General features: G+C 47.4%; 1 protein-coding gene across 5 annotated transcripts in view; it reads right to left on the bottom strand.

Moving 5' to 3' along the window:
• The window catches only part of LOC119965881 (nucleotide-binding oligomerization domain-containing protein 1-like), a 55,493-nt gene that overhangs the window by 24,300 nt on the left and 16,042 nt on the right, over positions 1 to 15,151 (bottom strand). For all 5 annotated transcript variants that reach the window (XM_038796841.1, XM_038796839.1, XM_038796838.1 and 2 more), the window contains 2 exons: positions 7,179 to 8,988; positions 1,751 to 1,834 (listed from right to left, as the gene is read on the bottom strand). In XM_038796841.1, the coding sequence (XP_038652769.1) occupies positions 1,751 to 1,834; positions 7,179 to 8,988 (1,894 nt within the window). The remainder of the gene's footprint in view (positions 1 to 1,750; positions 1,835 to 7,178; positions 8,989 to 15,151) is intronic.

Below are 15,151 nucleotides of genomic sequence, written 5' to 3'. Positions count from 1 at the left end.
TCAGATCTGGCCTGCCCCACGTGATCTGACAGCCTGTTCTGTGTGCTGATATGCAAGAGAACGAGGTTTTATGACATATGTTCAGTTCTTTCAAATATTACCATCATCAATCAGTACAAATTAATCCGTTTCTCCCAAACATTTCGGGTTTATTGTATCTTGTGTCTTAGATTAGTCACAAACTGTGTCCCAAAGGCTGCACCTATTGACGCTGTAACACTAGGGGGAGTACTTGCCACAGAGGCAGTCAGTGGCATCATAGTCCTGGAAAGGAAGACACTCTTCATGTGACCATCCCCATCAACGAGAGCAAAATGGTGTTGAAGCAGAACTTTTCAGCACTCAAAACTAGATGATCATTATTAAATGTTGAGGGAAGGAGCCAAGACCAACTGACAGCAAGGAGGTGAGGTGGGGAGCGAAGTTTTCTCTGCATAATTCACCATCAATTTTTGAAGGATGAATTTCCGACTTGCCCCCGATGTAAAATGGGTATTGTGGATTGTCCACCCAATATAAGAACCGCTTGATATTCATCCCACTGACTTTAGTGGAAATTAAATTCATGTACAGGTACCTCAAAATATACATTTCTGAAAGAAATCAATCTAATTTGCATTTGAATTAATGAATGAATAAATACTCCCTGCCTCCTGGAGTCTAAATCTGACAACTTGAGCCACCTGCTTTCATCGTCGGAGGATGTTTGTTCACCTCCCAGTTCGGAGCAACATTAACGTTTCACAGGAATCAAGCTGGTTTGTGAAGTCAAAACTAAAACAGAGCCTTTCCTGGCTGAGAGTTTATTGACTTTATCCAGTGTCAACACTCCTCACCCTCATCCAGTGTCCCTGCTATCCCCTATTTATAGCTGATCAAATACCCATCACCTACTTCACTTAACAATGTAATTGATGGGACATTGACAGCTAGCACCCGTCAATCAGGAGGTGCTTCCTTTTTGGTTTAACTTCAATTTTGGGTGTTTAGCACTGCTGCCTATGGCGCTGAGGACCCGGTTCGATCCTGACCCCGGGTCATTGTCTGTGTGGAGTTTGCGCATTCTCCCCTTGTCTGCCTGGGTTTCGCCCCCCACAACCAAAAGATGTGCAGGCGAGGTGGATTGGCCACATTAAATTGCCCCTTAATTGGATACTCAATTTTTTTTAAAACTTCTTTTTTTTCTCCTTAACTTGGTAGGTGAGGCACAAGTTGGCAGATGGGCCATTTCCATTTTGACAGTCTACCATCCTGGACCCTAAATGAAAGGAAAAACTTACATCCATATAAACGGCTTTCGCATCTTCTGGACATCGCAAAGAGATTTGCGGCACTTTTTTTGAAGTGGGGGCCACCGTAGTACTGTAGAAAATGTGGCAGCCAGATTGCACACAACCAGCTCCGCACACACAGTTTAGTGACTGGATAAGCAGCTGGCTGAGGAATAACTATTCGCCGGGACAATGGGAAGAGCTCCCCTGCTCTTCTTCATGGGATCTCCTTCCATCTAACTGAGAAGCTAGAGGGGAACTCGGTTTAACCTCTCTCTCACCTGAAAGAGCCAAGTACTTTTATCATGCAGCCAAGCCAAGGAGCAGCAGTAGTGCCAAAGAGAATGAAAGACTTTATTGCCGCAAGAACACACGTGGGACTGCAGATCGAGGAAGAAGAGAGTGTAAAACAGGGCAGAAAAATCTAATCAAAACATTGGAATACTTCATGCAGGCATATTAGGATTGCATGGTCTCACCCGAGTGATTTGATCTTCTGATGCTTTTTGAGTTCTTTTACCAAGATATGGACACCATAGTCTGTGATCTGATTTACGTTCACCCTGTTTCATTCGAAAAGATACATTAGAAGCAGAACAACTTGTGCACAACGATTGTTCTAAGGGAAGATGATATTCCATGTGCAATTTCAAATACACGGCTACATTTTACCAGCCCAGTGCTGATGGGCCAGGAGGCAGGAGGGTTGTTAAAATGGCAGGGGAAGTTACCAGCTGCAGAAATGTCAGCAGCATGTCCAATTAAGCCATTGAAGTGTCCAATTAAGGGTTACTTCCCACCCCAGCCAACATTTTGCCCACATCAAAAGGGCCCACCACTACATGGGGAGGCTGCAGGTTAAATCCTGGGGCCCTGGAAGGCCCTTCTATCTGGCCACTTCAAGGCTCACAGTGGGTATCCCTTCAGCAGCAATGGCTACCCAGTCCCCTCCTGCCCCTCGCCATCTCTCAATTGCTGGAAACAACATGTATCAGGACCCATCTTGCCCAACAGAATTTACCTAATCTTTGAGGGTACCTTTCATTGAGGCACCTTCTCCCTCATACTGCAGTCTCAGCAGTGGCCATCGCCAGCTGTGGCATTCTGATTGGGCCAGCAGCCCTGCGAGATGAGCCACCTTCCTCAGTTTGCAACGATTGCAAAATGCCAGCCAGGATCCCACTGGCATTGTATCAGCTCTTTCCTTTGATCATGGTGCTTAAGACTCCTTTGGCGCTATTTGAGAAATTGGATTGGATTGGATTGGATTTGTTTATTGTCACGTGTACCGAGGTACAGTGAAAAGTATTTTTCTGCAAGCAGCTCAACAGATCATTCAGTACATTGGAAGAAAGGGAATTAAACAAAATTCAAGAAAATACATGAGAATACATAATAGGGCAACACAAGATATACAATGTAACTACATAAGCATTGGCATCGGATGAAGCATACAGGGTGTAGTGTTAATGAGGTCAGTCAGACAGTGAGGAAGAAGCTGTTTTTGAGTCTGTTCGTGCGTGTTCTCAGACTTCTGTATCTCCTGCCAGATGGAAGAAGTTGGAAAAGTGAGTAAGCCGGGTGGGAGGGATCCTTGATTATGCTGCCCGCTTTCCCCCGGCAGCGGGAGGTGTAGATGGAGTCCATGGATGGGAGGCAGGTTCGTGTGATGGACTGGGCGGTATTCACGACTCTCTGAAGTTCCTTGCGGTCCTGGGCCGAGCAGTTGCCATACCAGGCTGTGATGCAGCCCGATAGGATGCTTTCTATAGTGCATCTGTAAAAGTTGGTAAGGGTTTATGTGGACATGCCGAATTTCCTCAGTTTCCTGAGGAAGTATAGGCGCTGTTGTGCTTTCTTGGTGATAGCGTCGACGTGAGTGGACCAGGACAGATATTTGGTGATGTGCACCCCTAGGAATTTGAAACTGCTAACCATCTCCACCTCGGCCCCATTGATGCTGAGAGGGGTGTGTACAGTACTTTGCTTCCTGAAGTCGATGACCAGCTCTTTAGTTTTGCTGGCATTGAGGGGGAGATTGTTGTATCATAGAAATTAAGGTGCAGCAAGATGAATTTCTAGATAAAATGTTTTGTTTACCTCGGATTGGGGTATAAAAAGCATCATTTCAGAGTTTGCCATTGAAATGAAACTCGAGATATAGTAAAGATCGTTGAAATGGGCAGATACAGGGTGGATGAAATTTAACATAGAAAAATGGGGTGTGATGCATATTGCGAGAAAGAATGTGGGAAGACAAAAAATAAACTAAATGGTAAAATTTTAAAAGGGTTGCAAAAACAGGGAGACCTGGGGGCGCTTGCATTAAAATCTGTACAGAATAGAGGGCAAGAAGGTTTCTTTTAAATTCACATAGAATCATTGGTGTATTAATAAGTATGAGGAATTTATTTTAAACCTTTATAAACCTCTGATTAGACATCAACTGGAGTATTGTGTCCAATTCTGAGCAGTGCACTTCAGCAAGAATGTTAAGGCCTTGCAGAGGACGCAGAAGAGATTTGCTAGAATGCTACCAGAGATGCAGCAGGGTAGCATGGTGGTTAGCATAAATGCTTCACAGCTCCAGGGTCCCAGGTTCGATTCCCGGCTGGGTCACTGTCTGTGTGGAGTCTGCACGTCCTCCCCCTGTGTGCGTGGGTTTCCTCCGGGTGCTCCGGTTTCCTCCCACAGTCCAAAGATGTGCGGGTTAGGTGGATTGGCCATGCTAAATTGCCCGTAGTGTCCTAATAAAAGTAAGGTTAAGGGGGGGGTTGTTGGGTTACGGGTATAGGGTGGATACGTGAGTTTGAGTAGGGTGATCATGGCTCGGCACAACATTGAGGGCCGAAGGGCCTGTTCTGTGCTGTACTGTTCTATGTTCTATGTTCTATGAAGGACTACAGTGACCGGGAGAGATTGGATTAGCTGGGGATGTTTGCCTTTAAACAAAGAATATTAAGAGGAAATTAGATCATGACTGGTTTTGATGGAGTAAATAAAGAGAAACTATTAGCAGTGGTAGAAGGGCAGTGACAGGGACATTGGATGAAGGCGATTGGAAAAGAATGATTTACAAATACAAATTGAAACACAGAAGAAAGGGCCCAAAATGGAGTCCAAACAACACACAAAAATGCGGGGAGGGGGTAGAAGGCCGATGAAAGGGGAACATGTAAATTGTACATACAACCGTCTTGCTCATCCACTGTACAGATGTAAAAATTCAATAAAAACTTTTAAAAAAGGAAAATAAAGTTTTTTTGCACAATAGTTGCTGGGATCTGGAATGCAGATACCAGTTTCCCATGGCAGGTTGATGGAAAAAGTGAAGTTGCATGGGGTTCAGGGTGTACTAGCTAGATGGATAAAGAACTGGCTGGGCAACAGGAGACAGAGTGTAGTGGTGGAAGGGAGTGTCTCAAAATGGAGAAGGGTGACTAGTGGTGTTCCACAGGGATCCGTGCTCGGACCACTGTTGTTTGTGATATACATAAATGACCTGGAGGAAGGTATAGGTGGTCTGATTAGCAAGTTTGCAGTTGATACTAAGATTGGTGGAGTTGCAGATAGCGAGGAGGACTGTCAGAGAATACAGCAAAATATAGATAGATTGGAGAGTTGGGCAGAGAAATGGCAGATGGAGTTCAATCCAGGCAAACGCGAGGTGATGCATTTTGGAAGATCAAATTCAAGAGCGGACTATATGGTCAATGGAAGAGTACTGGGGAAAATTGATGTACTGAGAGATCTGGGAATTCAGGTCCATTGTACCCTGAAGGTGGCAATGCAGGTTGATACAAGTGGTCAAGAAGGCATATAGCATGCTTGCCTTCGTCGGACGGGGTATTGAGTACAAGAGTCGGCAGGTCTTGTTACAGTTGTATATGACTTTGGTTAGGCCACATTTGGAATACTGCGTGCAGTTCTGGTCGCCACATTACCAGAAGGATGTGGATGCCTTGGAGAGGGTGCAGAGGAGGTTCACCAGGATGTTTCCTGGTAGGGAGGGTGCTAGATATGAAGAAAGGTTGAGTTGATTAGGATTGTTTTCGTTGGAAAGACGGTGGTTGAGGGGGGACCTGATTGAGGTCTACAAAATTATGAGAGGTATGGACAGGGTGGATAGCAACAAGCTTTTTCCAAGATTGGGGGTGTCAATTACAAGGGGTCACGATTTCAAGGTGAGAGGGGGAAAGTTTAAGGGAGATGTGTGTGGAAAGTTTTTTTACGCAGAGGGTGGTGGGTGCCTGGAACGCTTTACCAGCGGAGGTGGTAGAGGCAGGCATGATAGCATCATTTAAGATGCATCTAGACAGATATATGAACGGGCGGGGAACAGAGGGAAGTAGACCTTGGAAAATAGGAGACAGGTTTAGATAAAGGATCTGGATCGGCGCAGGCTGGGAGGGCCGAAGGGCCTATTCCTGTGCTGTAATTTTCTTTGTTCTTTGTTCTTGTTCTACCCTGTCCTGGATCCCCCTTGGTGGAAGGCGTGGAAAGGACGGGACCTGTCTACGTACGAAATCCCGCACCTTCAAGTACCGAAAGTCATTTCCCCTCGCCAGCCCGAACCTCTCCTCCAGCGACCTCATGTTCGCAAAGCTTCCTTCCAGGAACAAGTCGCCCATCCTTCCCACCCCCGCCCTCCGCCACGCTCGAAACCCGCCATCCATCTTCCCCGGGACAAATCGGTGGTTGTCACATATTAGGGACCAGACCGACGCTCCTACTTCCCCCGCATGCTTCCTCCATTGGCTGTAAATCCGCAACCACTATAGGGCTGGTGGAGTACCTGGCCGGCAGGAGCGGCAGAGGAGCCGTGACCAGGGCTCCCGCTCCCAAACCGACCCCGTACCCACCATCCATTTCCTTATCATGGCTATGTTAGCCACCCAGTAGTAGTTGCTGAGGAGGGAGCGAGCAGGATTAATATAATAACATTTATCAGTGTCACAAGGAGGCTTATATTAACACTACAATGAAGTTACTGTGAAAATCTCCTAGTCGCCACGTTCAGACGTCTGTTCGGGTACACAGAGGGAGAATTCAGAATGTCCAATTTACCTAACAGCACGTATTTCGGGATCTGTGGGAGGAAACCGGAGCACCCGGAGGAAACCCACGCAGGCACAGGGAGAACGTGCAGACTCCGCACAGACAGTGACCCAAGCCGGAAATCGAAGCCGGGTCCCTGGTGCTGTGAAGCAACAGTGCTAACCACTGTGCTGCCCATAATCCGATAGTTCTACCAGTCAGCATAGGTACTATGGTTAAATGGCTTTTTCCTATGAGCATTATATGAAAAATAAATGTTGGTCAGGACACTGGGGAGCACTCCCCTGCTTTTATTCAAGGCAGTATCTTCTTTGAGTGGAATATTTTACATCCTGTTGAGGGGGTAGATAGGCTTGGTTTAATGCCTCATCTGAAAGATGGGTCTGCGTGGGTTTCCCCTGGGTACTCTGGTTTCCTTCCATAGTCCAAAGATTTGCAGGTTAGGTGGATTGGCGATGCTAAATTGTCCCTTAAAAGGTTAGGTGGGGTTACGGGATTGCAGGGATAGAGCGGGGCAGTGGGCTTGGGTGGGGTGGTCTTTCAGAGGGTCGGTGTAGGCTCGATGGGCTGAATAGCCTCCTTCTGCAGTGTAAGGATTCTATAGCACCTCCGACTGCGGCATTCTCGTGATACAGCAGTTAGTCTGGATCAACTGCACCAGCGTCTGGAATGCAGATTTACCCATGACTGTTTGACTCGGGGATGAGACTGATGCCTTTAAAATGAAGCCTAATCCTGTATAAACAAAGGGTGAATGCTAACATCTCAGGTCATGATAATTCTATTGAAAGCACCTCAGTTCCATGTGATGGGGACAGAAAGCACGAAAAATCTGGGCATAGTGCTCACCTGAGGACTGTGAGCTGACCGAAACATGAGAACATTTGCTCCACACCATAATCATTGATATTGTTGTTGTCCATCTCCAGTGCAAGGGGTGTTCGGACGTGGCGCAAAATAAATGCAAGGGCACCACAGTCAGTAGAAGAAACATTGCAGTAATTCAGCTTTATGTAATCGGCATTGATCCCTTTGGCTGCCAATCTGGCTGCAGCCCCATTCTGCATTTCAAAAATGCACCTCATCAGCCAAATGAAACGTGGTAGCATGTGAACTTTGCAACCATCTTCTAGGTGGGAGCGAGGAAGGCTTTGCACGTGTGCCCTCATACAGTTGGATAGGTAGGACGTCAGCACCGACTGCTTTTCCTTCACGGTTCCTGGAGTGGCCAGGTTTAGCAACAGATCAATATTGCGATCAGACAGCAAGCCACAAAGAAACAGCAAGGTAAATTGAAGATTTTCGCTGAATGACTGGAGGACATTTGTGGAAGAATACCTTGAAGGGCTCAAGAAAGCTAAAACCCAATCACTTAGCCTGTGGGTTGACGTTGTTGGCCTACTGCCATTATTGAACAGTGCAAGGAGGTCCCGTGGATGGATCTCATCATCTAGAACTAATGAAAATGCCGTGAAAAATGACTGGAGCGTCGAGTGAATATATTCATACGTCGACTGGTTCCCACATCCATTATAATGACTAACAGTTTTGATGAAGCCCAACTGTAAATCCTCCTCGGAAATCTTCGCTGCTGCAATTTCCTCCTGGCTGAAAACAAAATTGTGCGTTTCAATGCCTTTCAGAGCTAGTTTACTAATCCGCATCAAAGTTTCCTTTTTGGTTGTGAACAAATGTATCTGGCTTTTGGCATTTTTTCTATTTAGAATAGCCTGAGAGGAATGGTTGAGGAAGACCTCAATCTTGACCAGGTAAATATCTGTCAGTGTAACAGAATGTGCTAACCGCTGGGAGTTATGCTCAGACTGAAAGTGTTCATAACATTTAAATATAATCCAGCAAAACAACGGCACTGAGCATAAACCGCAAAGATGAGGGTTCGCCTCCAGTTGGGTCAAAACCAAAGTTCGATGGGCCTCGTTTTGGAAGAACTTCTTTGAGTACTGCAGTAAATGGTCCTTGGAAAAGCCTTTCAGCATCACTCTCTTTCTCACCATGCTCAACGGTAGCTCGGTGCCAGTTCTTGCTGTCAATAATTTTTTGGAGCCTTTCAATAATTTCCCCTGAAGAAGGTTCATCAAAAGGGCCACAGAGTGCGTGGGTTCAAAGGGCGAGGAGATGTCAGGGATGTCATCAAGGTCACAGTCAATGTTGATTTCATCAAACCCGTCCAGTGTGAAGAGGACAGAAGCTGGGTGTTGGCGGATGTAGCTGAATATCTCATCAGCATCTTTGTCGGGGTAACAGTTATATTTGAACAGTAGATCTCGGAGAGACACCTTATCTTCCCTCTTAAAGCTATTGAAAATTCGACATCTGAATTTGAAGAAGAATTTCACATCAGCACAGAGCTCCCCTTTGGACCACAAGTTCTGAAGTCTCTGGAGCAGTATGGTCTTGCCAGTCCCAGCATCACCAGTTACAAAGACTGTTTCTGCACCTTCATTGATGACTCCAGTGTCACTGAACAAATCCTCCAAGTGGGAAATGTTTCCTTTAGTTTCATTGACTGCGTTGATTAATTCCATAAGCGTCTCAGTGTAAGTATCATCAAATAGAGTACCTTCCTTTTGGACATATGATGAAGTCAACCTTGTATCTCGTCGCAATTCACCTCGGAGCTTTTCAGTATACTGGGAGACTGAAAGACATGTACAAAACAATTGTGAGAGATCTTGTGACTAGTTATGTCAATGAGCTGATTGTGGAAAGATTTATTTTTGGCATTACTTCCTATTGTGTTTTCTTGAGCTTAAAATAAAACCTTCACAACCGTTGGAGGAAAATATATATTTACAGTAATCCAAGTAGTGTGTAATCATATTTTTTTTCTTAATGTACCCAAGTAGCAAAGCTTCTATTAATAATCCTCATTTGATAAACTTTGTGCAGTGATTTTTTTTTAATGTAACTGATAGTGCAACAAAACTCAATCACATTAATATAACCTCTTGTATGTTGTTACACTTTGATATAAAGCTTTCTTTGAATGCTCTGGGGATTTCATTAGGAAATGCAAAAGAAAGAGCATCTACTTGTGGCATGACTGTGACAATAATTGGTTTCATGTGAAGTGAAGAAGAGTTTTAAAGTAGCCACTGATGTGCTTAAATCAATTGACAAGGAGAATGCTACCTTACTCTAATTGATTCAGTCACTGCACCCTGTATTGTCTGTGGATGGAGTTCATGCGGCACACGTTCACCAGAATTTTACTGAGCCTAAACGTGTTAACATACAAGAGGACAGGTTGCATAGACTAGGACTGTATTCCCTTAAATGGGGAAGATTATCTGAGGTGATTTAAATCAGGCGTTAAGCTGACTTTAAAGATTGATAGGAGCAATAAGGCAGAAACAACCTCATCTGCTGCAGGAGTCGAGAATAGTGGTGAATAATTACAAAATTAGAACTAAGACATTTAAGGGAAATGCCAGAAATCAGCTCTTCTCTCAACGGTAGTCCAAATCGGAAACGCACTCTTCCAAAAGTTGTTTTAATTGAACACGTGAAAACTGGGATGAATGTTGGAAATGTTATTCAGGGTTACAGAGCCAAGGAGTCACACTAACCATCAATTCTAATCTGATTGACTGGTGGAAAAGTCTTGAAAGGCTGAATGGCCTACGCCTATCTCTTATGTTCTTACAATGCTCAGCCATGTAGGGTGCAGCCATGGTAAGATCCAGATGTGCTTTCCCAAGAAGTTGCTTGCCAGATGATTTGGCATTTCTTTGAGAGGATAGCAAACATCGGATGGAATGTTCTGATTGGAAGAGGGGACATGAACTGGCTACAGGGCAGACTGTGGAGGCCTGGAAACAGACTGCTTGACTGCCTTCTCAACAGCAGAGGAATATATCTAGTTTACCATTAAGGATCAGGGGAAAAAGACAGATCAATATTGATACACTTTTGTGAATTCAATGTTGCCACTGCTTGTTTTTATCTCATGTGCATTTACTTTCAGTCTACGGTCATCATTGCAAGGCCATGCTCATTGAATCTCATTGGTTCTGCCTTGAAGAGGTGTCAGTAGGCCATCTCCTCGAACCCCTGCAGTCCTTGTGGTGAAGTTGCTCACACATTAGTGTCAGGTAGGAAATTCCAGGATAGTGACCCAGCAATGGATGAAGAAATGGCATCTGTCTAAGTCAGCACAGTTACTGTTTAATGTGATGTTGCCTCATCATTTTGCTGCTCTTGGTGGGAAAGGAGGTGCTGTCAATGTAACCTTGGTGCGTTTCTTGCATTGCATCATGTCGCGTTTCGCAAACTGGGTTGAATGGAATACTGTGTTTCCGTAAGAGTCATCCGGGGTTCCGCAGTAGGTACGGCTGTTTTAAATTTTAAAAAGCTGTCCTTCCAGCTTGTCCAGTCAAAGGCATTTTTCACACTGTGTTGGCTACTGATAGGCGCACTAGTCAGCCTATCAGCAGCCAATGCACGCAGATGCCAGCCTTTGATTTGGATGAGCTTTAAATAGCAGCAAAGTCAATATTGAACGTCCCAGGCAGGGCTGAGAGCAAAGGTGATCGGGCGGCGGAGTGAGGCAGGTACAGCCCCTCGCCATCAGGGGAAGTGACCACGGAAGCCAGGAGGGGAAGCAGCCTTGGATTGTAGGGGGGTAAGTTTCCTCAGAGAAATGGAGGGAAACGGCCACGAGCGAGAGCTATTGGAGAGTGAGAGATATTAAAGAGAGAGAGAGAGAGAGAGATGTGTACATTTGTGAGAGAGAGGGGTGAGACGTTGATGGATTTGACAGCTGCCCACACCGGCACGATATTCCGGTCCCACTGATGGCGCACGGGTTTCCCGGCGACTAGGGGTGCAGTCAACGGTAAATCCCATTGACTATTGTGGGACCAGAAATTCCCCTTGACGGGCCACCTCCTTCATTGAAAAAAACACAGCGGGTTGGTCGGAAAATCCCGCTCAGTGAGAGTGTGTGTGAGAGAGAGGTGGGACTGTGCATGTGTGTGAGAGAGAGAGAGAGAGAGAGAGAGAGAGATGAGTGTGGTGTGTATGTGTGTGTTTGACAGCAGAATCCAGCTCCCCAGCAGCACTCTTTTTAAACAAAAATGTAATTTAAGGCAGCACGGCAGCACAGTGGTTAGCGCAGATGCTTCACAGCTCCAGGGTCCCAGGTTCGATTCCTGGCTTGGGTCACTGTGCGGAGTCTGCACGTTCTCCCCACGTTTCCTCCGGGTGCTCCGGTTTCCTCCCACAGTTCAAAGATGTGCAGGTTAGATAGATTGGCCTTGATAAATTGTCCTTAGTGTTCAAAGAGGTTAGGTGGAGTTACTGGATTACGGGGATAGGGTGGAGGCGTGAGTTTAAGTAGGGTGCTCTTTCTAAGAGCCGGTGCAGACTCAATGGGCCGAATGGCCTCCTTCTGCACTGTTAATTCTATGATTCTATTTTAAGTTATTTAACATATATACACAGAATACAGAATATCAGAGGAATGACAAATCAACCAATAAACAACCACAACCCTCGAACCCCCCCAACACGTCGCACCTTCCCCATTTTAAAACACCACAAAAAAACGTTTTCCCCTTGCTGACCCCCTCAATTCCCCTATTTTTAAAAAAATTTAGAGTACCCAATTATTGTTTCAAATTAAGGGGAAATTTAGAGTGGCCAATCCGCCTAACCTGCAAATTTTTGGGTTCTGGGGCTGAACCCACGGAGACACAGAGAGAATGCGCTAACTCCACACAGACAGTGACCTGGGGCCGGGATCGAACCCAGGCCCTTAGCGCCGTAGGCAACTGTGCTAACCACTGTGCCGCCGTGCCGCCCATCCCTCAATTCTCCTTTAAGAAATTGATGAACGGTTTCCAACTTCAGGCGAATCCCTCTACCGACACCCGCAGAGCCCAGTCTGGCAGGTCCATGAATGATAGGCGGTGCCGATACACACAAGGCCTCATGCGGCACATCCTTGGCACCTTCTTGGCCTGTTGGGTAGTCGACCCTCTATCCTGGGCGGCTGCCACTTGTCCCTCTGCAGCTTGCTCCGCTGTTGCATGCTCCACTGCTGCAGCTTCCTCCTCCTCCTCGAGGAGCTCCAGCTCGTACAAGCGCAGGGTATCCCCCAGGGCTGTGGCGACTAGGAGGAAGGCCGCCATTGCTGGTTGAATTCCAATATCCATTGTCTGCAGGCGGTGAAAGGCCGACATGTTAGCATGGTGCATACCCCCCATGCCCAACCAGGTCCACTGGGCTACATGGTGGCCCCGGTTAGCACTGCGATTTCTGCCCCCATGCTGCACCCCCCCACATCCCTGCACCCCTGGCCCCGTTGGTGCACAGCACCGCTGGGGCATCTGGCCCTGGCGCCTGTCCATGATGCCAGGGGTGTCATTGGCTGGCACTGCTCTCACCAGCGGCATGCACCGCGGCCCCCGTAGGGGCTGCTGTGGACGTTGCCCTGGGTGGGCCGCTGGCGGGTGGCAGAGGTGTGACCACCCATATGGCTGGTGTCACTCTGCAGAACCAGGGCCAAAGGTGGGTGGTCAGTGGGGTGCGCAGCAAGATGGCTGCCTTGCAGGCTGCGGAAATGGCAGTCCATGACTGAACACCACCCCAGTGTCCTGGGGTGTCACTCTGGTCACTCAGCCTGTAGACCCCTGCCCTTCCAGGGACCTCCCCCATCCCGGCCATTGTCCGGCCCAGCAGCCCACAGTCACTCCTCTCTGTGTCCTATCTCCTCCCTCTCCATCAACCATGACATTGGTTCCACGATTGTTAAAAGCACAAGTGAACCACAGGATTGGGAATTCGGCCCATCGGAGGAAGAGAATCGTGAGGCCCTGGTGAATACCAGGTCAGGCCCACTAATGATACGATACGCATTGACGCTGTTGAGGTGGCAGAGAATTGCGATTTGGTGTCAAATAGGCGCCTGCTGTGATTTCGGCGTCGGAACCTATTTCCCGCCCAATTGCTTTTCCCAATTTTGGCGTCAGCAAATGGAGAATCTCGCCCATTATCTGCCTTCAGCCTCCTTAAATGTGTGAACACACGTGACCGTTTAACCAGCCATTCAACACTCGTGACCACCCTGGTCGGGGGTTCCCTGCCCTCCCCCTCCAGTGCTGATCAGCAATATCCCTTTTTGAGCCAGCCCTGGCCTCCATCACGCACACCCCCAGCCCACCCTCAAATGTCTGCCACCATCTCTCCCCTCCCAACTGTGCCACACCAATCACTCCCATGTTAGCAACCCTCCACCCTTTCCTTCCCTCCCGCCCTCAAACAAAGAACCAACCCCATTCCCCCCCCCCCCCCCCCCCCCCCACCGCCGCCCATGCAACTATGCCTTCTTCCTGACAACCCCCCACTTCTTTCCCGTTAACAAGCCCGCCCAGTTAGCATGGTGGCCCCTGTCCAAGGCTTCCCCTCCAGTCCACCCCCCCCCCCCCCCCCCCCCCCCCAATCACCAAAGAGGACAAAAGGCACACTCATCATCGGCGCTGTCCCGTCCACCCAAACTGCCCACCCCATATACATTACAATGAACACAAAGTTCCTCTCCAAAGTTCAATGTCCTTATGCTCGTCCCAGTCCATGGTCCCTCAAAGTCAGTCACATCCTCTGTCGAGTCAAAATAAGACTCCTGCTTCTGATGTGTCACCACGAGAGGGCTGGGTCCAAAACCCTAAACTTCACCTCCTTCTTAAAGAGGGCAGCCTTTATCCAGTTGAACCTGGCCTTCATCCCAGGTTCTGGTGGACCCGCAGCTCACTCCCTTCCCAGGTGCATTTCCTGGTCTGTCTTGCCCATTTCAGGATCTTTTCTTTGTCCAAACATCGATGCAGCCTCACCACCATCGCCCTCGGTGGCTTCCCCACATTCAGCCTCCTCCTCAGCACCCTGTTCGCCTGATCCACCTCAAGGGGCTGGCCAAAGGCCCCCTTCCCCATCACCTTCTCCAGCATGCTTGTGTTCTCCAGGGTAGTCCTGCCCCCTTGCCCTGAGACATCTTCACCTGTGTCGCACCACGAAAACTTTCCTGCTCCAGCTGCTCTCTTTCTTGTGGCCCTTTTTCTTTGCTGAGCCATACACCAGCCTCACCAGAGGAGTATTACCTTCCTTGGGTACTGACACACCCGTTGTCCTCAAAATCCCCTCATCCTGGTGGAAGGACCAACAAAATCTACCTTAGAGTGGGAGCCACCAAATGTGTGACTATTCTCTCCAAGGCCGCCACCGTAATTCCCCCAGCAACACTCTTAATAATAAATAAGTATGTGATCAAGAGAAGCAGCATCCCTTCTCTTACTAAAAATGACAAAAAGGCAAGGCTTAAGTATTTGTTGAATAAGAAAGCACTTTAATTTAATAAATACACACATAAGAAATAGAAAATACTTTTCTAAATGTATTTTTGTATGTTTCTACCAATTGCACAATAACAACATTTTTTGTGGGTTAACTCTTCAACACAAAAAAATGGTTTTACGGGTTCTGTCAATAATCATAGAATTTACAGTGCAGAAGGAGGCCATTCGGCCCATCGAGTCTGCAGCGGCTCTTGGAAAGAGCACCCTACCCAAGCCCAGACCTCCACCCTATCCCCATAACCCAGTTACCCCACCCAACACGAAGGGCAATTTTGAACACTAAGGACAATTTAGTATGGCCAATCCACCTAACCTGCACATATTTGGACTGTGGGAGGAAACTGGAGCACCCAGAGGAAACCCATGCGCACAATGGGAGAACATGCAGACTCCACACAGGCAGTGACCCAGAGGGGAATCAAACCTGGGACCCTGGAGCTGTGAAGCAAT

This window comes from Scyliorhinus canicula, chromosome 5 (assembly GCF_902713615.1).
Source record: "Scyliorhinus canicula chromosome 5, sScyCan1.1, whole genome shotgun sequence".
NCBI classification, from domain to species: Eukaryota; Metazoa; Chordata; class Chondrichthyes; order Carcharhiniformes; family Scyliorhinidae; genus Scyliorhinus; species Scyliorhinus canicula.
Note: the sequence above shows the minus strand (reverse complement) of the source record. Positions and strands in the feature narration are given on the sequence as shown.